At 39.0% G+C, this 25,946-nt stretch overlaps 1 protein-coding gene across 3 annotated transcripts in view; it reads right to left on the reverse strand.

The window, feature by feature from the left end:
• Positions 1 to 25,946, reverse strand: part of fhit (fragile histidine triad diadenosine triphosphatase) — a 998,292-nt gene that overhangs the window by 156,375 nt on the left and 815,971 nt on the right. For 2 of the 3 annotated variants that reach the window (XM_062969656.1, XM_008105413.3), the window contains one exon: positions 23,389 to 23,457. The exons of the other annotated variant lie outside the window; for it this stretch is intronic. In XM_062969656.1, coding sequence (XP_062825726.1) covers positions 23,389 to 23,457 — 69 coding nt within the window. The remainder of the gene's footprint in view (positions 1 to 23,388; positions 23,458 to 25,946) is intronic. 3 annotated transcript variants of the gene reach the window in all.

Consider the following 25,946-nt stretch of genomic DNA (forward strand, 5'->3'; position numbering starts at 1 on the left):
CTACATAGTCATATAATGTGTTCTCCTGCTGGTCATAGAGGATATTCACTCTTAAAATAAATTTTCCTTTGATTTCTTAGAGCTTGTGGAAAAGATCTCTTGTTCTTCAGCTTTTGTTGTCACCTTCTATTTCTGTACATTGATATAGTAGTTTTCTTTGTCCCTGTGCATAAGTCACTGAGTAGTTGCATTCAGGGTTCTGACCCTATTTCTGTCACATTTTACTTTGATTTCTCATCCGTCCCTAACCCCTTGAAGAATTTCACCTGTCATCTGTTAAGACCTCTCTTTCTTTTCGACTGCAGATTGTGTCTTTTTTCGATCCTCCCTGACATTATTTCTGACTTCAGTCCAGAGTTCCTCTGACTCCTGGTCAATTAAGATCTAATATTACAAATCTATGTTTTTAAACCTTATCTTTATATTTATGTTAACTTTAAATTCTGGATGGAGATTTGAACTCCAGGGTCATAGTCCAATTCACAAGCCACTACATCACACTGGCTCACATTCATTTCATAATTTAAAAATCATATGTAAAGGCTGGCTGGACATTCCCACCGCGGCCCACACCCCTTGCCCCGCCAGGAGGCGTGGACATGTGATGCAGGAGGTGTGGCTGCGCGATGCGGGAGGCGGGGTCAGGGCGTGCGGCGCAGGAGGCGGGGGCTAGGTCTGGCCATGCCTCCCGCGTTGGGTGGTCACACCTCCTGCGTCACGTGGCCACACCTTCCACATTGCGCGGCCACACCTCCCGCGTTACGCAGCCACGCCTCCCGCGTTGTGTGGCCACGCCTCCCGCAGCACGCGGCCATGCCTCCTGGCAGGGCAAGGGCATGTGGGCAATGGCAGGAATGTCCAGCCAGCCTGGCAGGGCATTCGCCGCAGCCTGGAAGGACTCCCGCCACAGCCTGGCTGGGCCATGCTGGCTGGGCCAGGGCGCGCGGCACGGGAGGCGGGGCCAGCCTGCCTGGCCCACCTTTTTCATGGTTTCCTCCTTTCTGTTGAAATTGTCCACATGCTTGTGGATTTCAATGGCTTCTCTGTGTAGTCCTACATGGTAGTTATTAGAGTGGTCTAGCATTTCTATGTTCTCAAATAATATACTGTGTCCAGATTGGTTCATCAAGTGCTCTGCTATGGCTGACTTCTCTGGTCGAGTTAGTCTGCAGAGCCATTCATGTTTCTTGATTTGTGTTTGGGCACTGTGTTTGGTGGTCCCTATGTAGACTCGTTCACAACTCCATGGTATATGATAGACTCCTGCAGAGGTGAGAGAATCCCTCTTCTTCATACAACAACCCTGTGCTTCCAGCCATGAAGAACTTTGACAACACACTAAGGAAACTATTTTCTAAAAAGTTCAGTGTGCACACTTGATGCATGTAAGTCCCCATGGGATACAGACAAAGGATGCAATACATCACGTGAATGCACCCATTGGGACTTGTATGCATAGTGTGCCAGAAGCAGGTTTATATCCTTTGTGATAAGGTCCTGAATCAACCTATCCACAGATCAGTATAAGTTCTGTACCTTAACTCTTACCAGAAAGGGAAACATCCTCTTCTTTCAGTAGACTGGCGAAAGGTGAAAGCTTAATGTATCTGAGGAGAGCCTAAAAGGGTCACTAATCCCTTCCACTGTTTCCACCATGGTGCCGCTTCTGACCTTTATGAGTTTTATACAGTTCATTATACTTTTTGTATTTTTTAAGCTATTTGTAAGCATTTTGTTGTGTACATTGTCTTGCCGGGGGGGGGGGGGGGGGGAGAAGCTGGATTATAAGTAAAGATTATATATATTCATAATAATCAAGACAGAATTAGGCTTCAAAATGAATTTATATGTGTGTGTGATGTTGCCCAGTACTATTCAGAACTCCAAAAACCAGAGCTAATTAGACAAGGAGAATCTTGGAAGCCTCACTAGAGCCCTCTATGTACTGCATTGCTTTTGCTTACTGCCGGCATCAGCTGCCAACTCTATTAATTCTACACCAGCCCTGAAAACAGCTAGAGTTTGGAAAAGTTATATTTTGAGACTACAGATCCTTTCCTGGCTGCAAGATTCTGGGTGTGGTAGTCCAAAAGCACAACTTTTTCAAATTCTGCGATGGAAACACAATTCATAAAACATTTCATTCCTAAAAGCAATATATATACAAAGAAATATTGTCTGCAGAAGAACTTTATTTTGCATTATGAGTTCATGTCAGTTTCACCTGCTAATAAAAGCGTCAGACTGTTCACTCTTGAAATAATGAGAAACTGGAGTGCTCTCAAAGTGGTGCATTTTCCAAAAGATATACTTTCCCAAAAAGTAATTATTTCACTTTCCAGAAAGATTACAAATTATTTCACACAATGGAAAGAGGGGTATTCTAAAGGAGGGGGTTAACAAAAAGAAATCTTCATCTAGCTGCAATTTTTGTGCACACTTGTTACCATGAAAAATGACAAATTTGCCAACTGATCAAAATGTTAACAAGGTAAGTGTCAAGGAGATGGATCACTGACTGTCACCACCACCAAGAACATGAGGATACATTGATATTTCCCAATATATTCACTGCTTTCCCAACGTTCACTAACAACATTTCCACAGTGCCTATAATAAATCACACACAAACAACATGCTGGATAGACGCTCCCTGGTGTGATAGATTTCTTGTAATGGCACTATCTGCAAGGTGGAAAACAATTGGTAATGATCTATAGAAAATCCTAATCAACTATCATTTGCTGTAATATGGGAGATGAAACAAAAATGTGAAATCCATATAGCACTTTTGCTGCACCCTACCTTCAGAGAGGAGTAAATGACCCATGGGTCACAAGAGGAGAAAAGACCATTAACAGCACAGCATGGATGCAATTATTAAATTATACTTCACTGCACAAAAGGAAGGGTGATCACGGATACAGGATAATGCTAATAAAAGATTTCAGTAGTTCATTGCTTCTCATTTTCCTCTTTGTTCCTTTTTCATCGATTGTAATCTTTTTAACAAGGTCTGATATATCAAATGATATATTAAATGCTACAGAAGGGTGGAAAAAATCAAACTAAATATTAAATTATTCTGGGTATCTTATTCTCAGCATTTTGCCAGTTGGCACTATGAAATGAAGGAAAAAATCATTGGGTTGACTAAAAGGGTGGGAGGCCCAAATTTTGCAGCTGGGTACTCATGTAGAAAGCACTCAAATAATATAAGCCAGAATTTTTTTAAAAATAACAAAAACAGTGATACACATGACACCTTATTGAGCCTACAGATTTCTGCCCACTTATATGTGCCTTCAAGTTGCTTGCTGACTTAAAGTCAATAGGCAAGAGTTTTCTTAATTCTCAGAGGTGGTTCTTCCAGCTCCCTCCTCTGAAATATGACATGTTGGTCTCCCATCCAAGTACTAATGAGGCCATATCCTGCTTCACTTCCAAGATCAACTAGGATCTGGTGTCTTTAAGGTACTTAGGTCCCATAAATACCATTGAACTCGGTAGGATTTCTGCATCAATATGTAGAGGAAGATGTAAATGTAATAGAAGTCTAAGCTTTGGTTAACTTACCAAATATCTTTTGCAATATTCCAAATGACTCAAAATGTAACATGATCTCTATGGCCATGAAGAATCTTTTGCCTTCCACAATAAATTAAAACAAAATACTGAATGGGCACTGCAAATAAACATGCCCGGTAACATTAGTCCTATTTATTTCTAGGATCATTTCAACACATTGCTCTCCTTAACAAGCACAATGATGAATAATTGAGTTTGATCAATCTCAAGGGTGGTGATTGGATGTGGAAATTCAGCTTGGCATAGTGTTTTTTTTAATTACATTACACTAATGAGTAACTTCTCCACACCCACCACTTCAAAGATCAGATTTGTTCCTTAAAATTGACTGACAATAATGAACACTCACCAAAGGCAGTAGTGCTGTAGAGGCACCCAAAGGAATCTATAGGGAGTATCAGATGTTGTTGTGGTTGCTGCTTTTGTTGTTATTTATATAGTGAGATCAGTGTACATATATGGTGCTTTACAAGGAAATTAACTATAACAAGAGAACAGTCTTGCTAAAGGAATACAATCTAAGGCACACATATTCCGGAGAAAGAGAGAATAATGCAAACATAAAGCTATAGAATGCAACTGGAAAAGAAATTATTCAACCAGAAATACAAGCATAACATAACAAATATAAAACAAACTGACAAAGATATACAGAAATTCAAGTATGAGCTATGGCTGACTATGCATATAATTGTGTATAAAAAGATACACAATTATAAAACAATAGCAAAATTAAGTTTGGAAAATTTAAGTGAAAGTTAAAAGGGAAGGAGCAGTCCACAAGTGTTCAGGAAGGAAATATTGGGATATTTTCTTGTTTTTTATATTTGTTAGCCACTGTGGTTTCTAAGTAATGATGGCACCAATAATTTTACCTGAATTGCTCTTGATTATTGAATAACTGAGATGAAACTTTATACTACATGTTAACCCTCTGAGCATTTTCATAACAGAATTTGGACACATTATAATAAACTGCTGATTGGGTTATTACAGTCAATGCATATGGTGTTGTCCTTAAAGAAAACATTGAGGCTTCCACTAAAGTTGAATGTGGAGGCTGAAATATCAACAAGGGCAAATAGCTTAAAAGAAGCAGTAGTTAGCTGCTCAAAAAGCCCTCCCTGGATAATTACAGACCCATGACTAATCTTTCTTTTTTGGGCACGATGATTCAAAAGGCAGTTGCTCTCCAACTCCAGGTCTTGGATGACACACACTTTCTTAACCTGTTTCAAACTAGCTTCGGGGCAGGATATGGAGCAGAGACTGTTATGGTTGCCTTAGTGGATTTTGAATTCCTCCCCTTGGGTAGACCAGCAGAATTTTAACTCCACTTTTAACACTTCTTTCAATGGAATGTTCCCCCTATTTTTAGCACTCTTTTCAATTTAGTGGTCTTCCTCTAGAGGACATCAGTACATTTTAGAACATTTCTTTTAATAGGACCCACACAGTATCTGTTTAAACCACTTTAAACAACAGAAGGATCGTGGAGGGGCACTTCATAACATCCACCACTTCATATGGAGCCTAAATTACTATTAAGGAGAAAATGCAGTGACAGCAACGTGGTAAGGAACACCTATTCCTCCATGTCACTGGAACGATTCAATACGAGCGAAGCTGTCAGATCCCATCACATGTGTTTCTCAGCATTAGCAATGGTTCTGGTGTGTGCCAGGGACTCAGAACACTATTTCTTGACCATGTTCTGAACTTCCTCCTTTCAGCACACTTCAACTCCATTTGAAGGACAAAGGGCAATGGGTTATGGCTGGAAGTGGGCAAACATCATCTGATGGGCTCTGTGTCTCTTCTTCATTGACATGAAGATGAAGTATACTACAATGGGGAAAATGTTCCATGTGATGAGGTCATAAATGATTACATTAAACCTGAAAGATGGCCATCCAATCTTAGTTGAAAAACCTCAAAAGAAGGAGTTTGGATAGCCATGTTTCAGAACTGTCATCCAGTTCTTACAATATAGTAGCTCTTTGTAACATTTAGGTGGAATCTCTTATCTGGTGATTAAAATCCACTGGACATCTATTTGTGTTCCCATATGTCTTGACTCAGCTCCACGGGGAGAAACAATATTCCCTGCTCCATCTGAGGTATTAAAATCTTAGGCCAGCCTAATCTCTCCTGCCTCCAACATTCATAAAGCAAAAATACTGGCAAGATAGTCGCAGTAGCAGTATTTTTCTCCTAAGAAGCAGGGGAATGGGTCACACTCCCATGGACTATGAAAAGAGTGAGGAAGTACCCAATGGCATACAACTGGCTTCTTTGTGTATATAACCAAAGGTGACTTCAGAAAAAGTAGGGGTAAATGTACCTGAGCCCTAATGAAAAGACTTGAAATGATTGGAAAGGTTTTTAAATTTTCTTTTGATAAGAACCTTTTGGTCCCAGGCTACAAAGAACACCTATTGCTGGAAGTATAGGGTTTCTGACACATGAAGAAACAGTTGGACTGCCACAAAGTGGCATGTGTCTCACTTTGAGGTTGCTAGTTTGTTCAGTTAAGAAAGCCAAAGGGATTGTTGAACTTACATGAATGAAATCCAAATAAAAGAATGGCACTGCCACTTGGCAGGTTGAGCTTCAAACAATTTAGCCAGAGATAGATATTTTCTCCATTCCATCTTTGATCTTTTTATAGAGTGAAAAGGAAGTTGCTGGACATACTAGCAATTAAAAGAAAAGAAACAAAAATATGAAAAGATCGATTTAAAGCAAAAGTTAACTGCCATTGTTCAATTTATTCAGAAAAGCACTCATTGGATCATATCTAGAATATTGCATATACAAATTACCAATCCCAGGATGGCTGAAATGTGTAAAGACATTAGGGATGTGTAATTTGGTTAAACCCCATTCCGTTTTTGTTATCTGGATTTCTGTGCACCCCACATCTGTTTTCAGGAGCTTTCCAAAATTGGCTGAGGAAAAATATGCTCTTTGATCCGGCAACCTAAAGATCTGAAAAGCTCCAGCTCATTGGCAACAATGAGAAAGCTTCCCACACTCTCCTTTCCATCATTTTTAGCACTATTGGGATGAAAATGGCCACATGTGGAGGATACATCTCCCACTGTCAGCCCCCCAAATTTCATAATGTTTAGGAAATTTTTAAACTATCTAGAAACCAAATTTCCTTTAAAACAACCCAAAAAGGTATCCCTCATCGGCTCTGCCCTGTATTTCTCCAGTTACAGATAGCAGCAGCAGCAAGACACCATTCCTGCCAAGTGCCAAACTGTGAAGGATTCACAGTTCCACACACATCCCACAATTTATAGGAATTTTGAAAACTTTCTTTACTAATAAAAACTACAGTAGCAATAATGAAAGAGAGATATCCTATTGATTAAATTAAATAAACTGAGAAAACTTAAGGAAATTGGCAAAGGAAGAAGAGAATAGGTTGGTTTCTGGAGACTTTGTTTGCTTGCTTGGTAATTTTTAAAAGTATTTTCTGAAGGAGTGAGAGGAGGGAAAAAAATAAGAAGAGGAGAGAAGTAAGATAGTTTGGTTGGGTCAAAGCTCAGAGCCACCCTAATATTTTTAAAGCAAAACACAAACATTCATCCACCTAAGAGATGCTCTTTCTCCCCACCCAAATGCACACCCACCCCACCTGCATTTTCCAACTCCCAGTCCTACTACAAATAAAGGATAAAGAAAATAAAGAAAAATCCAATAATAAATTAAGATTCAAAGAAATAGATTGCTAATGTTATTTGTTTTCAAGCCAAAATGCTAGCAAATTGAAACCCAGTGAAAAGCAATGAGCTGCAAGCAGCAAGGAGAATATATCAAGTGGACCGAAAGATCACCTGTCTCTCTCAAAAGCCAGGATACAACAGAGAAATGGAGGCACTCACCCCATTGACTCAGCTTGTCTAAGACACGTCACAGCTTTCTTCTCTTCTAGTTCGCTCTACAGACAGTGTTCATAGGAAAATCATGTGTGCGCACGTGACAGCCTCCCCGTGCTCTGCGTGTTTCCGAATTGAAAGTGAAAGTAGAAGTGACTGGCAGCTGCGTGGTCTTTTGTGGTCAAAAGAAAGATGGCGGCAGAGCCCATGTCATTACGGCTTTCCGAATGAGCTGAACCAGTAGGAGCCCATTTAAAAAACGGATCCGTGTACAATCATAAAAAATATATAATTAAATTCTAAAGTTAGGATTGTCCTTGCCATTATGTTTCCAATTTATATGTATGGATATGAAAGCTAGATGGTAAGGCAAGAGCATAAAAAGAAAATCAACATGTAAAACGTAATGCTTGAGAAGAGTTCTACAGATTCTTTAAGACTGTTAAAAAGACAAATAAATGGGTTTTAGAGCAAATCAATCTTGAACTCTTTCTGGAAGCCAAGGAGTAGTATATAGCTATTGTTGTTGTTTTCCAATGGTTTTTTTTCATATTAAAGGTTTTGTACATTTTTTGTAGTTTTGGTGGCAAGTGTCACCCTTTTCTTTCACTGTAAGAAGAATAACTTGGGGCTCATCTAGCTAGGACAACAATTCTTGCAAATATTGAGCCCGTGTGTATCTGGATTTCAAACCTTTTAAGGCCTCAGGATTTTTCCTACTCACATATCCAGTCATGCCCTAAGGACCTTATCAGATGGCCAAAATTGCCCATCCTAGATAGCTTGGACTAGGCTTGGACTAGTTGAGGCGTGGAGCCCGCCAGTTCCTGACTTAGATGAACTTTCATTGGAGCTTTGTGTCTCAACTGAAGTCTAACCATCGCAGGAGGCAACAGCAGCAACAAAGGAAGCTTCCCATGTTGCATTAGAAACAACAGGGGGAAGCCAGGCAGTGACACTTCTCCCTGTGGGATGGGATGAATGCCAAGGAAGAGATGTGGGACACGGGGTGACAGGTTCTCCATGCCAGGCCATGCTGGATTTGCCATGATGAGGTCATCAGACAGTGCTTCTTAAACTATGGGTCCCAACCCCAAGAGAGTACCTTTAGCTCAATGTTCGGATCATGAAAAATTTGGCAGTAGTAAAAGGTTTCTAAACACCATCCACTTACACAAATCTGTTACCAACAACATGCAGTGTACTCTATAGAAAATGCTTCAGCTGTACTCCATAACAAGGAAAATTAGCCTGTTCAGCAAGCCTTGCCAATGCTGATTTATTTTAAGTGAATGTTATAATTTTATTTATTTACCTGGGGTCACATAAAATTTTCTCAGGCAGTAAGAAATTGCGAGTGAATAAAGTTTAAGAAGCCCTGTTCTAGGATATGCCAGAGTTTGTTTTATTTTCCTTGTATGAGGCATAGTTAATGGTGATATAATTTGGATTTCCCTTCCATGAACTCAGCATCTCCTCCTCCAGTATCCCTGTTGTAGTCAAGTACATTCATTTTTTATAGCTGTAGTGAAAATGTGCCTTCGGAATAAAGTACCACCCCAGAAATTCAAGAGAAATGGACAGGGATGGTAGAAAAGTTGAATGGATATTTGCTTTTATAAAATATCCCAGCAATTACAGGCACATCTCCTATAAAATCCCAAGGCTTTCAGCCACTCTGGATCAACCTTTTATCCCCAGGCCATATACAAAAGGCCATATAAAAATGTGAATTTTAGGGAGAAATTGTGTATAATGGAAGTGTAATTTTTGGTGTAGTTTTTTTTTAAAAAAGAAGGGGGCTGGGGGTTGGACTTGATGGCCCTTGTGGTCTCTTCCAACTCTATAATTGCATGATTTGATGATGAAAAGGAAGAGGAGATGATAGCAAAGAATGGATGCATGATTGAACACAAGCTAATGTGACATGGACAGAAAATAATTCTTCCATCCATCTTTTGCTGCAGAGATTTGAGAATACACACATGTAAAAATTTAACACCTCTCCAGAAGGGTGTCTCCAAAAGGCTTTCTTTATAAGCAACATCCAATAGGATCATAGAATCATAAAGTTGGAAAAAACCTCGTGGGCCATCCAGCCCGATCTGCCAAAAAGGAGGAAAATCGCATTCAAAGCACCCCCGACAGATGGCCATCCAGCCTCTGCTTAAAAGCCTCCAAAGAAGGAGCCTCCACCACACTCCGGGGCACAGAGTTCCACTGCTGAACAGCTCTCACAGTTAGAAACTTCTTCCTAATGTTCAGGTGGAATCGCCTTTCCTTTAGTTTGAAGCCGTTGTTCGGCATCCTAGTCTCCAGGGCAGCAGAAAACAAGCTTGCATGCATGTGCATTCCCAGATTGCATCAGTGAGCAAATGACTGCTTAGCAGATTTCCACATCATCAGGAGGGAAACAGACTCTTTAAAAGCCAGTTGTGTCTGTGCACAACAATGAAGCTTCATGTCTATATAAACTGACAAGTCAAATTGTACTCCTGAGCCCAATTCCCAGAATCATCACCATTTTGCTGTGATAGCCTGCCTCCTGTCTCTGCCTAATGGGTATGTCTGCCAAGAAATAGTAGTCAGGATGATTAAAATAAGTATTAAGAGACTAGCTTGGTAATTAGCATCCCCCCCCAATCGGTCTCTCCAGCCCCCCACCAAAATATAGCTCTGGTTTGCAGAAGAAGTTGACAGATTATTAGTTTGTTACTGAAGTACTGGGAAAACAGAGGTGTGGTAGCTGTACCCATTCAAATAGAATTACAGAGAGGGAGACAGAGACAGACAAATAAATATTAGTACTAGGGAGCAATGACCTCTGACTCTAGAGATCAGGGTTTGAATCCTCGCTCAGCCATGGAAACCCACTGGGGACCCTTCTACACAGGGCAGAAACCTGAGAGGAAGTGGGTTAAAATAATCCACTTCCTCCCAAGTTTCTGTCCCCATCCCCTCCCACACCACCGGGCTTTCCCTCAGGGCATGGCATCCAGCCCCCCATTTCCCCTTCCCAACTTGCCCGAGGAGCTTGCCAGCAGCACAGTACTCCTCTCTTCCCCTCCACCTCTTGATGTATAATTTTCTAGCATCAGGAGTGCTCTACAGAGAGGCCTGCTCTGCCAGCAGGACTCTCCAGTACTTTTTGGGGGTAAATGAGGGTCTAGGGGCAACCTTCTGTTCCTTTGGGCTCCCTGCTCCTGCTCCTTTGGCTTTCAGGAGCCTGAAGAACTGGGGTGGCTTTGGGAATTGTGGAATATGGTCCCTGGACTCCCCACAGGCCCAGGACCTCAACAGACCCAGACCTTTCAGTTTGGATGCCTCAAGTTAACCCGTGATGGGTCATGGGTTTTGGGGCCTGTGTAAAAGGGTCCTGGGTGACCTTGGACAAATCATACACTCTCACTCAGAAAAACCTTAGGGCTGCCATAAGTTGGAAAAGACATGAAGACACAATACAATAAACAATACCAAGACAGATGCATCTATCTACACTGCAAAACTACAATGCAGTTTCACACTGCTTCAACCATACCTCAATATTATGGAACAATGGGAGTTTTAGTTTCTTTCTTTACCCAAGCATGCTGGTGCTTCACCAAACCACAAATCCCATGATTCTACAGCATTGGGCTATGATTTTTAAAGTGGTGTCAAACTGCATAAATTCTATTGTGTGGATGCACTCTACATTTTTTTTCAGTAAGTATCTTCAGTTTCCAGAGTTTTCTTTATCTCTATCACCACTTTTGAAAATTCAAAATGCCACCACTTGCCCTTTCGCTCAATAGCCCTTGGTGATGTTATTGCAGCCCAAAATCTGTGAACTTCTTTACTGAATGCCATCAAGAGGAAACACTCATCCTTTACATCTGGAGGCACCTGAACTGAGCTGGGCATAGGATGGTTCCTTATCAAAGTATCTGTATGCTTAACGATCACTCACCTAACCTTTACACCTCTGATTTGTCTGCAAGGTAGAACTTGTTTGGCATTTTACATATCATCATGCCACCTAATTGCCCTCCAGCCCATCTGTCTCCTTGCATTTCCATCAATGCTTTGGCTGCTGTTCTGCTTTCCTTGTAGCCCTCAGTTGGTTTGTGTTTGCTTCAGCGATCTGTCTCAGAGAGTGCTTTTGACAAACCTTTCCCTCTCGAACATGCAAAAATGCTGGCTCTTAAGTAATTGCTTACACCTAGTTTTCACCCTTGACAAAGGCACTCACCTTTGCATTTTCCTGCAAAGTAGTGAGACACACTTGTTTATTTGCTTTGGCTTGTAGGGCTATTGCAGCAGCATGTCCTTGACAGCCATTCCTTGGCAAAGACTTTAACAATAAGGAAGCACGACTGACCAAAGACAAACTGCTGATAAAGGGATTAATGCTTAGGAGAGTCTCAGAGGCCTCTTTTACCTTGCTTGCACTTGAGGTTGTGCTGGAGCTTAAGAGCTTTTTTCCTGAAAATGCTTCTTGAGATAAGACTGGCTGCAGTTTTGAAGCACGTTATTCTTGGTGGAGTGCATTTCAACATAAGCAAAGCTATTTAGGACAATTAGTTCAGATGGAAGTAACTTCATTGGGAATGGCAGTAATGAGTTTGCCTCTTGGTGGCAAGTTTCATGTGATAGTTGATACATTCTTCACACAGAACTGGAGTTTCTGCTGATCATGTTCTTGTCTGCTGTGGGTCTGCTGAATTTGCAGCAGAGTGCGGTTATGTTGCTAATCTGGACTATGACTGTCAGAATGCCATGCCACATGGGATCCAGGATTCTGGGAATTATAATTCACATTTTGCTTAGCAGTGTGCTCATGCAGTTGATGCAAACTTTTTTTTTAAACTGCCTTTACACAGAAAAGAATATGATCAAATTAGGGAATTTTATCATTTGCTTCTTTAAGTGCCCCAGCATGATGTCGTGGCAAACGTATGACTCTTCCATGGGCTTTTATGGATGAATCTTGTGATGTTTCTAATGTTGGTGACCGATGGACACAATAATGACCAAACTAAATGTTACTGTAATAAACAACTGTGCTTTGGTTTCTGTGCTAAACAGCAGCTATTGGATGGAAGCAATCCTTCCCAATGACTGGGAGGGATTGATAGGATTGTAATCCTCTAAATCGGCTGTGCTCCTAAACCAGATTGAGGACTATGGACCTTGTAGGGCAGCTGAAGTGGATGTCAGTAATAGCTTTTCTCCATGTTTATATAGCATGTGGAGAAGGGGTGGTGGTGTATGTGATTGGATTGGATCTAGCAACAGCCTTGTTTTTTTTTTTTTTTTTGGTTTTTTTGTCTCCTCTATCTGCTGTTTAGGTATAACACTCAAACACAAACTGCTAATGGTGCTTGAATATATGTGACTTCAAGTCTCCTGTTGACTTACAGTGACCACAATAAAAGGGGTGAGGAATTAAACTTAGAGTAGGCTAGTAGTCAAATGACTAGAATTTCTTAGCCACAAGTCACTTAATGACCTCTAGTATTAAGGGGGTTTTGGTAGACCTGATATTGAGCATAGTCCCCAGTTAACATATCATGCCATTTGGTCCTCAGCCTTGCATTGCCATTGAGGAAACAACAAGATGAATAACCTCTTTTACTGAAGAGGAAATAAAACCAGGAAACCATACTTTCGCAAAAGGTATAAAAAGCATGTTATGCCCTCCCGGAAAGAAATGTCCAGTTTAGGCAGTAATATTTATATTTAAGTTACTAAGTTGCTCTTCATTTTTTCAATATAATGCATCTAGCCTTCCCTGCTCGGATTTGTTTTTGGTTCTCAGCTTCAATAAATGTTTATTTCAGCTCTCATAGCTCCATGGTGAAAGACATCAGAGTGACACAGGCACACAAATAACAGGAACCACAAGAAATTGTTTGCCCGTCTGCAGGTTTTGTGCCTTAGAAATATCCCATAATGCTCTTTGCTTAGTAGGTATATAAATCTGCACTTATGCTAGTTTTGCACACAAGAAAAAGTGATGTCAACAGCTTTCTCCTAATGGGGAGACATTACAAAGTTTTTTATTGATATTTTTGCATTTTTGTGAAATATTCATTTACTGCAAAACAACAGTATTTTGCACAGATAACAGTGATTTCTGTATAAACTACTCCTCATCAGCACAAGACCCATTGTTTGTGTATGTGTGTCTGTATAAAAGTCAACGTTTCTTTCTTTTTCTCTCATGAACACAATTTTCACAGGAGCACGATTTTCACAAAAAATCATAGGATATGAAAATCTTACAGTAGTTGGGCATCTTGATGGGTTGTCTCCATTTGTCAAGATATCCTTTCCCATCAAGGATAAGGCAATTTGTAAATATTGTAAATATTCCTATTGCTGGCTCATGCTAGTATTTATTGCCCAGTGGCCACTCATATATTATTTCCACATCCATAGCAGCCCAATTCACAGTTTCCTACTCCCTTCTATGTAGTGAATGATAATAGAGAAGCTAAGAGGAGGAGGAGGGGAAGTGAGCAAGAAGAATCACCCTACACCATCTATGCTAGGCAGCAATCTCTGCAATCAAAGTCTCTTCACTTGGCTCCCTCCTCTGCCCCATTCTACAAGCTTTTTGGACAAGAGGGAGTGGCAGAAGAATAAGCATATGAGGGTTGTCTCTCACTAGTTAGCCAGGGATGAATGGGGTTCCTTGCCTGGGTAACCAATGCTTTGTTTTGAGCTAGCCATGTGGATGGGAAGAGTTGGGTAAGCAGAGTAAGAAGGATGTCACATCATTAGCTTTGATACCCGAAGATGGATGAACCTCCTCACTACATGTCAGTATAGTGACGTAATGAGTCTGTAGGGGGTCATACCTTCACCCCACAACTACCACCACATTGAGAGATTCCTGTAACAGGGAGGAAACTAATTAACGTACAGGATGACTACCATATCTTCAAGGGATACCTCCCCAGACTTTGCATAGATATGTGAAGCTGCTGATAATAGCAAATTCTATTCATTTCAATGGGACAAATGACATAGGTACCCAGAAGAGAGTGTAGCTTATATAGGAGGCTTTAAGGAAATAACTAAGTAAGTGAAACTATGGATAAGTGAAACTGCATAAATCAGTTCCACAGATACAAGGGTGTTACTGTATTTATTTTCTTCTGAAAGAATGAATACTTTAAATGAGAGTATCTTCAACACAAGCCTGGATAAGAAAGAACTGTAACTTCTCATTTACTAATGGACTTCTGTGACTTGACTTCACAGCAGGCAGAAATAAGTGAAGCTTCTCTTGCCATGGAGATACAATGAAAGAAAATACTTCTCAGCTTTTCAATACTTTCCCATCATTTATCTGTTAAGGGCACAATGGTCCTGCTCAGTAGAGGAAATGTAGCAAACCTATATGATAACACTGAGCTTCCTGCTTAGTGAACAATGGGAGTGAATTCTATTTATAGAGAGGTCAGCTGCGGATGCAGAACAGACTTTAGTGGCCCTTAGGAATCCTTGTCATTTATTTTTTTTCTTCACGTGGACATTGCCTTTTCTTCGATTATAGCAACAGCAGTTTTATATTCTCAAAGTAACAGGAGACTGAAGCATTTCATACTGTACAGGTCATGCTGGCAATTTTTCCCTCAGAAAAAAAATCAATACAAAATAATTAGTTTAAAAGAAAAATAATGGGCAGGGAATCTTTGGGGGAGGAGGGGGGATATCACTGGCAATTTAGAACAGCTGTGACTTATATCGTTGATTCATTTTAATTTCCTGTGATAGGGTTCTTTATAACCACTCTCTCACAATTATCTCGCCCTCTCAGCTCCAACAGCTATTACTAATGGTGGAAAGGTCCAAGTTCCCCAATTATTTAATCCATTGGTCTTTTGTATAGTCACTAGGCCCAAGCTTTGCTTAAATAAAGTAATTCATGGATTATCCCTTTTTTGAAATCTCCTTTATGTTCTTTGCTTTATTTGGAAATGGGAGAGGAAGAATAATGCAAGTGTAACATTATATGTGAGAGAATGATTCTGCTGCTCAATCACACAGTCGTTTCCAACTCTTCGTGACCTCATGGACCAGTCCACGCCAGAGCTCCCTGTCGGCCGTCACCGTCCCCAGTCAACCCAGTCACTTCAAGGATACCGTCCATCCATCTTGTCCTTGGTCGGCCTCTCTTCCTTTTTCCTTCCACTTTCCCCAGCATCCTGATCTTTTCCAAGCTTTCCTGTCTTCTCATGATGTGGCCAAAATACTTCATCTTTGCCTCTAGTATCCTCTGGTGAGCAGTCAGGCATTATTTCCTGGAGGATGGACTGGTTGGTTCTTCTTGCGGTCCAAGGCACTCGCAGGATTTTCCTCCAGCACCAGAGTTCAAAAGCGTCTATCTTCCTTCGCTCAGCCTTTCTTATGGTCCAGCTCTTGCATCCATAGGTTACTATGGGGAATACCATTGCTTTGGACCTTCATTGCCAGTGTGATGTCTCTGCTCTTCACTATTTTATCAAGGTTGGCCATTGCTCTCCTCCCAAGAAGTAGATGTCTTCTGATTTCCTGGCTGCAGTCTGCATCTGCAGTGATATTCGCACCTAGAAATATAAATTCTGTCACTGCCTCCACATTTTCTCCACATTTGCCAGTTATCAATAGGTGTAGTTGCCATGATCTTGGTTTTCTTGATGTTTAACTGCAACCCAGCTTTTGGAAATGGAGGAGAGAGTCGGGGAATTTACTGGTGCAGTACTTTTTAAACTCATTTATCTATAAGAAACGTGGCTAAATTTAAATGGAGATTACATGAGATTGTAGTTTTGGGATGTGTCTTTCAGCTGCATATGGTAAATGATTTATCCTATACTTTGATCTCTTTAAAATCCAAAGCGTAGCCTACTTTCTGGATAGCCCTCGTATTTCTGATATTTCTACCCCACCCTTCTCCCTGAGGGGACTCAAGGCGACTCAGGTTGCTCTCTTAGATAGTACCATCAATCTCACATAAGCTGCATGACAATATTGGACATTCTTATGATACCAAAACGTTATAAAGTGCCAGGAAATGGGTTTTCGGTATATTACCTATTCCGGTAGTAACAAAATACAATGCAAAAGAATCATCCCCCCATATTTACAGTTTAGAACTCACAAAGTATCTCATCAAAAAGCATGTTTCTGGATGATTCCATTTCAGAGTCAGGCAGCATGCATAATTTGGATATAGCTCAGGGAAGCCGATGAGCTTGTGAACCTTTTTCTGAGACTTCATATGAAAATATAATGATTTTGCTTCTTTTCAGACTAACTGGCTGTGGAAGGGGCTCTTGCATGAATATGCATATCTATGTCCTAATATCAATGATGCATGGCTGGCAAAAGAAGGAAGAAGAGGACTTCTAGGCAGCTATATCTTCCACTAAGAAGCATGGCTGCACACTCACATGAATGATTTGTTGAGATGCCTGGAAAATCCCCAAGCATTTAGAGAAGAATGATTTTTTACTTAACTAGGATAACAGGATCCAAAGCAAACAAAAACAAACAGCAAATGCAACCCTATTGGGTATGTTGAAGCTGTTTTGTTTCCTTTTTTAAAATGGAGTATGAGAAAATGAAAATTGCAGTGAGATGGAAAATGACTAACAAGCCAGCACAAACAGAATTAACATGGAAATTATAGAACATTACTGAGATGAGGAAGCTAACCAACTTGGCAAGGCTTCAAAATGGTAAAACAATTATGAGATGCAATGAGAGAAAAGTATAGGATTTGGTGTTAGATTTGTTTTTGTCCAACAGGTAGCTCTTCATCTTTAAGAGTGTATTGCTATAGAAAAACTTCACTGCCCTTTTTGCAATTCTAATTCTGTTAGGAAATCTATAATCCTAAAAATAATTCAGTGAGAGATGAATAGATCAACAAATTAATAAATGCTCCTAGGTTCAAGAAAACACTATCTCTTTATCAAGCTAATTACTCCATATTACTTGGGAGATCATGGCTCTCCCTCTTTGTCCCAGAAATTCCGGCATTGCTTGTTGTCAACTGCCATCAAGTTGACTTCAATTTACCATGACCTTGTGAATGGGACACATCCAAGTCACCCTATCATCAGGTCTCGCAGATTCAGGGCTGTGACTTCCTTGATTGAGTCTATCCCTCTGTAATGCGGTCTCGCTTATCTTTTTTCTGAAAGGGTTGAAAGTGCAGAGGCAGATTTACAGCTGAACATTAAGAAAATTAAAATAATGGCTACATGAGTTATATAACTTTAAAGTTGGACAAAGAAGACACTGTAATATTATAAGATTTTCCATACTTTGGTTCAGTCATTAATCAGAATGGAAACTGCAGTCAAGAAATTAGAAAAAGGCTAAAAATTGGACGGGAGACATGAAGGAACTAGACAAAATTTTGGTGCCAAGATATATTGTGATGAAGATATATGACATTGAGTAACACTTCACATTAGGTTTTTAATCATTTTGGCTTATATACTTTGATACTTCTATTGGGACCAGTAGCATCTAGTAGTCATTTTTAAAAAATGTATTCCTTTTTATGAGATTTCCTATGGAATGTGATCTTCAGGTGAGGCTATTTTCTCAGATATCCTGTATTTACAGATACAGTGGGGATACAAGAAGTAGGAACCAGGAACACCTCTGACTTATATTACATTTCATTTGTTTTCCCTCATGCAGTCCATTGTCAGCAACAAACACTGATTCAAAATCAGAATAGTTTTCCATGAAATCAGATGGAAAGGTGAGATAGAACAGCATATCAGCATATATTACTAAATCTCATACCCCAAACAAATTCTCCAAGCAATCCCAATATATATTAAATGGCATAGACAGAATGAACAGACAGAACTCTAGGGTCCCCATGAGACAAAAGCCACATTGCTGAATCAGAGTACTCTAGTACATCCTCCACCACAAAAGGGCTTCCAAGTTTCATTGCACAGAGAAATATTTTATGCCACCATAAAATCCAGCGGAAACAATAGAAACTCTCTTTGATCTGTCTTAGATTGTCCACTAAAGTGATCAAAGAAGAGATTTCCCCAAAACACTGATTGAAAAAATTATTTTTCTGATGAGACTGCACATTATGCAACCCAAAGCACCATAATTAGAAGCAGGTTTCAGTGATCATTTAATTATACCTTCCAAAATTGGCCAGATGCATGTCATTCATGGGTTGAACTGAATTTGAATAAATTCAACTCGGATAGGAAATATAAATATATAACTTGCATGTTGTCTTTCTCCTGAAGTGGGATTCAATGAAGCTCACACCACAAGGAAAAATTGATTGGTAAAAGCTTTCCAGATGCTGCTGGAATGGACAAGAAATGCTGGAGCAGACAAAAAATACCAGATTTGAGATAAAATATTAATTTAGCTTGTTTTTATTTGGAGGATTAGATAGGAAGGGACTGGCCTCTCCAAGGGAGTTTGGTCTACAGATAATTTTTGCCCCTGGAATTCCATTGGAGCTGCATGGGCTGTCAAAAATGCTAAAAATTAGAACAAAAGAGAAAAAACAAACGAATAGCAAAAAGCAAAACAGGATGTATCTGAGAGCCCACCTCTAGTTTAGATTGAATAACCTTTTCATCTCTACATGGTGAGAGTCTGATATGCATTTTTTAAAAATGTTACATTACATAAGTGAGATTCAATAGTTTTATCACTTCTGGAGACTTCGGTTGAAAATTTCAGCAGGGCCACAGGTTGATTCAAGTTCAGTGCTGAAACTTAGGCCTCAATGAATAAAGCAACATTCAAGGTAAAAGGAACATCCACTTGAGAGGCACACTCCTAGGAATAAACTGCAAAACTTAGCACATCCAATCCCATAGCTTCCTGACATAGGGAACTGAATTTTGTTTTGTAAACTGTGCTGATGGTCAGTTAGAGCATCTGGTTTCATAGATAAACCATCTATTAATATCATATGCTTCACTAACTGGAAAGGTACTCCTGCACAAGTGCCATTTATACTTTTGTAGATGAATTGGCTGTCACTGAAAATTGTAAAATGTGTAAGAGCTCTACCTCCTAAGGTCCCATTTTCTGTCAATGGTTTGTCTGACAAGGTGATAGGGATGTAATTCTTCACAAAGCTTCTTCTCAAAGGAAGCAATGAGTAAGCTTTATTTATTTATTTCGTGTCAAAAGCATTGTACAACAAATACATTTCAAATAATGGAAATAAAAAAAGAAGAAATCACAAGCAACTAAATAGTTTTGGACCAAAAGCGGGCAACAGCAACCGCATTGTCTGTAGCTTTAAACAGCTCCTCCTCCATACATGAGGCAGGGCATTGGATGAATGGAATGAGTAAGCTAAGAATGGTTCTTCCTGCTGCAAGCCAATCTTTGAAAACATTACAGTTTTTGAACACTATTCAAAGAGTTGGAATTTCTTCTGTACAAAATTCACATGCATATTTTCTATGCAGGATCCATCATTTTCTGAACATTAAATGATTTTTCTATAGAGAAATAGTAATTTATGCTGAGAGAAAGATTTTTTCCTGCACAAAAATGCTATGCAAATTTTTTTTTCATAAAATAAGTCCTGAAGATCAGCATTTTCTGAACAGAACATAGGATTTTCTGCTTAATGAATCATATTTCTTCATACACAAAAAACAACCACATGCAAATTTTGCACATTATTCCCAGATTCATCTTTTCAGAGTATCTCAACACTGGAAAAAGATGTTTTGGACATTTTAAAAAAATATTTTCGAAAATCCTTTCTATCCTACATGGAGAGATTCTGACATGCATTTCTTAATAAAACTGTAATCCACCAGCTTGTCTACCATGCAAGCACTGAGGTGACGAAAGCAACATGTGCTTAACATTTCCAAAAGTGAAAGACTAAATTATTTGTTCTTATTTTCTAGAAAAACAGTATTACATGGGAATCCCAGGATGGGTGGGATTGAGACCCATGGCTACAAAAAAAATTAAAAAGCTGTTGCCCTGAACTGCATTGAGGAGGGCTTTAATACATCCATGATATAAGCAGGTTATTTGCAGCTGGCAGCCTGTTAGTGTGTTCCAATAGTTTAAGTCCATCTTACACAATCATTGCCAACTTTTTTTTTTTACTGTTGTTGGGGTTGAAATTCTTTACTGACCAACAGCCAAAATCCCCCAAAGCCAAAATCCCCCAAATCCATCCTTCAAATGATGCAGCCCCCACTCCTATTAAGCCCATTTCCATGTTGATGGAGAGTAAGGAGATCAGCAAATATGCTTCCAGCTATTTAGCTGTATCTGGACACATTTCAAGGACAGCACCTGAGGATTCCTGGAAGTCCATATGGATGTCTTTGGCACAGTGTCTGACTACAGGAAAATACATGGCAGTATAGCCATTAGTCACTCCTCCACCAAAACTAGGAAAGGTTTCACAACTTAAAAGGTGTGTTTCAGGGATGACACTAGGACACTGTCAAATTATTTGGTAGGAAAACATGTTTTCATGTTTGTCTTCTGAACATCTTCTAGTATTAGAACAAGGGTTTGACTATACATTAGGAAAAGCACCAGCTATATTTTCAGGAAAACTTTCTGACTGGTGATACTATCCTTTCATTTCAGCATGTGATATAAAAGGAGCATTTTGTGGGCGTCTTTTATTCTGTAAGGGCTCAGAAGCTTCAGCAGTGATAGTTTTACAAATATCCATATTTTACAAAGTCATAAGATTATGAAAGCCTACATTCATTCACTAGTAACTGGAAATCATTCAGCTATTGAGAAGCCATTGGGGAGACTGAAAAGAAAGCATTTGCATGACTATTGGAGTTTTCCCCCTCTTTACTCATGAAAACTATTTCCAAGGCGGGCTGGCTTAAGAGGCATTGGTGTGTGACAGTCAAAGCTCAAGCAGGCTATTTTAACAGCAACCAAAATTTTTAGAGTATTTGGAAATCAGCTTATGAATGCGTTTCTGTTCACCAGTTAGGCTTGACTGAAATGGAAGCCAAAAAGCTGCTAAGTCTTATGCCGAGCCACTTCCTCCATCCTCCTAAAATTGAAAATGATTCCTAATAGGTATTCCTGTGCTGCCAAAATGATTTAGCATAATGCGCTGAATAAGATCGCTAAGTCAAAATATCTTTCCCTAAGTGATTTTCTTGCTGTGTCTCTGAATGTCAGGGGGAAAGAGGCAGACGCTGCATGCTGAATACCATTGCTGGTTTAAAAGTTTTACACTGAATAATTCATACTGGGGAAAGGATGAGCTTTTATTCCATGTATAATATGGAAAATGTTCAGCAATAGTAATGACATTAAGCCTAGAGTTTGTATTTGACCTTCTTCTATACCAAGATCTTTTACAACCACAAAGTCATAGCTGTCCTCCAAGATTTTTGTCTTTTTCTCTTAAGTCTGTACTTGTTAACAGTGGCTCAAAAATGTACTTGTTTAGACTCCAGATCCAAAAATCCCCCAGCAAATATGACAGGTATCTTTCTAGCTGAGGGTTTCTGGGAGACTACACTTGTCCCTCCAAATTTGTGAGTTAAGCATTCACAGATTTAATTGATGTGTTTATTTCCACTGCTGCCCTATATGTGACCAAAGAAAATGTCACTAGATATTTGTAGGTTGCCCAGCATGATTCTATGGTAACTTCCAGCGGAACCATGTTGAGAGATGTATTTGTCTAGTAAAAAATAGCTGTTGCAAGTTTTATTTGTTTTAAATGTTTTTTACACTTTTGTGGAGAGGACTTCCTGTACCCCAAAATGTGGTCTCTTTAAAAAGCCCCTTTGCCAGTTCTCAGGAGAGGAAAAGTACTGTGACATTCAACAGGAGTAACTCCTTTATGAGCAGCTAAGCTTTATTATAAAAGTGCCATTATTGAACTTCAGGAACATCACAGGTACCGAGCATCTGTGATATTCACTTTTTAGTTGGGAAAGAAAAGTAAAGTTCTTCTGAGAATCTCTCAGGAGGCAAACTGGCCTCTCTGGAATGTCCACAGAGTGAAAGGGATGACATGTTTTACAGTAATTCTGTGAGCAATCCTTTGTGTCTTACCATTGAAAAGATTTGATGAGATCATCAACGGGTACCTATCTTTGCTCTTTGGTTTCTAGGCCCCAAAATACAAAGCCATTCTGCAGAGACAGTATCCATCCTAGACTATGAGCTCAGTGTTTCTCACTGAATCTGATTGACTACATAAATGGCTCACTTTTTCTAAAAGAAAGTAGTCGATTCTCTCCATCCATCTTCCAAATGTCCTAAGAATGCCATTTGGGGCTTCAAGAATGTAAAAAAAAAAAAAGGGGGGGGAATCCTGAACGATCTTCAGGATTTTTTTTCTTCTGAAAACACCCTTTATATGTGGAAATTTGATTCCTGATTAAACTGAGCAGTGTTACTATATTACATCACAGAAGAAAATGAGGATAAGTATGGTCAAGTAACATCAAAGTGAGGTCAAGATACCAAACATTATTAAGGACAATCACACAAGCTCAGAGAGGTATTTTCCTTTTTCTCTGTTTCCTGGGAAAGGCAACATTTTATCCTTTCCTCTCCTCTTTCCCATCTGAGTAATTTGAATCCAATCTATTTCACTAAAAATTAAGGAATGAAGCCATCTGAAAAGTGAGATTACACAGCATTGAGACTATCCCTACTAAAAAGGAATATTTGCGGGATACACTAGTAATTACTAAAAACAAACACGATTTTATCCTGCTGTTAACTAAACTCCTCTGAAAAACACAACTAAGATGATTTGTAGACATTTTTAAAAAACAAAGAATGCCAAACATATTGTACTTGGTACAGACAAGACTGAATTTAATCCAGAAAAATAACCTCACCAGCCACCAAAATAATTAAATGATAAAGTGTTTGAGCTCCAACATACCTCATCATAGATGTTGTCATTTCTGCTGAAATCTCCCGCTCTCCTGGGAAGTATATGAACATGGACATGCTAAAAAATTTAAAAACAAAATGAAATTATACCAAATCTGACACATAGTAATGATACATTTGTGCTTAGGATTTTACATGAATGTTGTAAATTGTTGTTTGTTATGACAATTTTAGAATGTGCTTACAACTGAAGCTGGACTGTCGAATTTAGTGATGGTTCCTTTTGCATGGTGCCATGTGTACTCCACTGCTGTTATCTATTCTCCCTGTAATTATCTTGGCCCTCACTACTATTGGACAAAACACATCACTAACTCCCAATCCCAGAATATTCCCATCACCATGTCTGTGCCAGCATGCTGGCAGTATATCAGCAGGTGGAATTCTCCTCTCACTAGGCCAAAGCTTTCTGACTTCTTTTTATTTTCTGTTTTACAGTTATACTTGCCTTTTTGTTTTGTTTTCCCCCCCAGTAGTTGTTATTTAAAGACAAAATACACACACACAAGCATGTTTACACACATTGCAAGTGAAGGCCTACTGCAGATAACTAAATGTAATTACAAAATGAAACATACAGGAACACATATCTATATAAAAAGAACAATACTAATAAATAAACATAGACTACAGTAGTCTAACAACCTCTCACTCACTGTATGCTGAGTTTTACCTCTCTTTAATCTTTTCCCTTTAAATACTCTTTATAAAATTACCCTTCTACTTTTCTCTGAATTCCTAAAACTTACAATAAACAACCCCCTCTTTTATCATAACTAGTAAGTTAAAAGCCTTATGCATGCTTATGGTTGGACAAATATTTCTTCTTCAGAGCCTAGTTTTTTTTTAAAGATGAAAATGCAAAATTGCTTTTAGAAAAAATTAAAATTAAAAAAACGTCTAGAACAGCAGAAGTGTGGATAGGCAAGGTAAAAAGGGTATACAGAAGTGTAGAAGTACAATCATGAAACCATGAATTGCTGGATTGGTGCAATTGTACAGATGAAGAGAAGTGTGATATCGAATATGCCCATCCCAGTATGTATGTACAATCAGTAACAACGGAACTGCAATGGAATAGTGGATTCATGCAATAAAGGTTTTAGGTTTAGTTTTTCTTTTCTCCAGATGAAGTGTGGATCATGTGGCGCTCCACCTAATGTTGGAATGCTACTGACATTTTCTGTAGTCAGCATAAGAATAATAATTAATGCTAAGAGTCGTAATCCAACAACATCTGTAGAACCACATAACTTCCACGCCTACCTTAAAACCCCAAATCACCTGAGCAGCTTATAAAAACATTATGTAAATGTATCTGAATATATTTGAAATGCATTTGCAATGCATATCACTTTATTTCTGTTATTGAAAAGTGTCATTCCTTTTTCTTCCTCAGAAGAAAACAGAAAAAGAAAAGGAAGGGAAAGCTGTGCAGACGTGTCAAAGTCTGAGAGGATATTAAGAAGCTTTATTGAAACATTAGAAGTTGTCAAACTAAATTTCATTTTTCGTTGAAATGACAGATTATCAGACAGTTGATTGTCAAGTCTTTAAAAGTGACAAGTGTAACAATTGTTCAACCTGGTTGTCAACAAATCAGTTTAAATAAGGAGGATAGCATGGAGTATTAGAGAAAAGTGTGTGGACTAGAGTTTTAATGAAATTATAAGTATATACCAAGATCTACTTTGTTCAGCATATTTTTCCAACAGTTGCTTGCCAGATATCCTAAACATGCAGAAGGACAGCCAAAGGTATTTTCCTACCTGATGCAGAATATCTAATGGCACCCCAAGATACATTGTCTTCAAAAATTCTCTGTTATTTACGCAAGTGAGACAGAAATACTTCCTCCTCTGTAAAGTTATAGTGACAACAAATTGGATAACTAAGAATTTGTAAAACACAAGCTGCTGCCTCACTCTGCATGTCCAGTACAATCAACCTTAACATAACTAATCTCTCTGTTAACACGGTTGTGAACAGGTTAGCCTTACGTCTCTATTCTGCTAATATTCAGATATAAAAGAGAAACGTATCTTCCTGACAAATATCTCAGAAAAGATACATATCCCCACATAAACAATTAGATACATAAAACCTTCCTATCGGAATGCTGTCAAAGATTAGAAATTTTAATACCTTTGTTCAATGTTTATTAATTCAACCACATTTTCCCATAAAAGTTTCCAATGGGTGCACTGATGTTGCATTAATTGAGACATAACCCTGTTGACTAAAGCATATTTCAGAAACGCACACAATATTTTATGATAAAACCATTAAAAGCCTTCAATGAAGCAGATTTCGTGTACCTTACTATTTCTAAATGTAGGCTGAGGAAAAAAGGCTGTATTTAAGAACATCATGGGTGCAGGAGGGAAAAATGAATGGATTGTTTTGGCATAAATCCTGATATTCAAAGATTCTGGAGCAGGGAATATACTTGAATTTCAGTGGGCTGTGTAATGGCCTTACTGACTAGTTTAGGGTTCATCTGGATCTATTCATAGATAACATTTTAGAAGCTATTTTTGGATACCA

Source organism: Anolis carolinensis, chromosome 2, assembly GCF_035594765.1.
Source record: "Anolis carolinensis isolate JA03-04 chromosome 2, rAnoCar3.1.pri, whole genome shotgun sequence".
Lineage (NCBI taxonomy): Eukaryota > Metazoa > Chordata > Lepidosauria > Squamata > Dactyloidae > Anolis > Anolis carolinensis.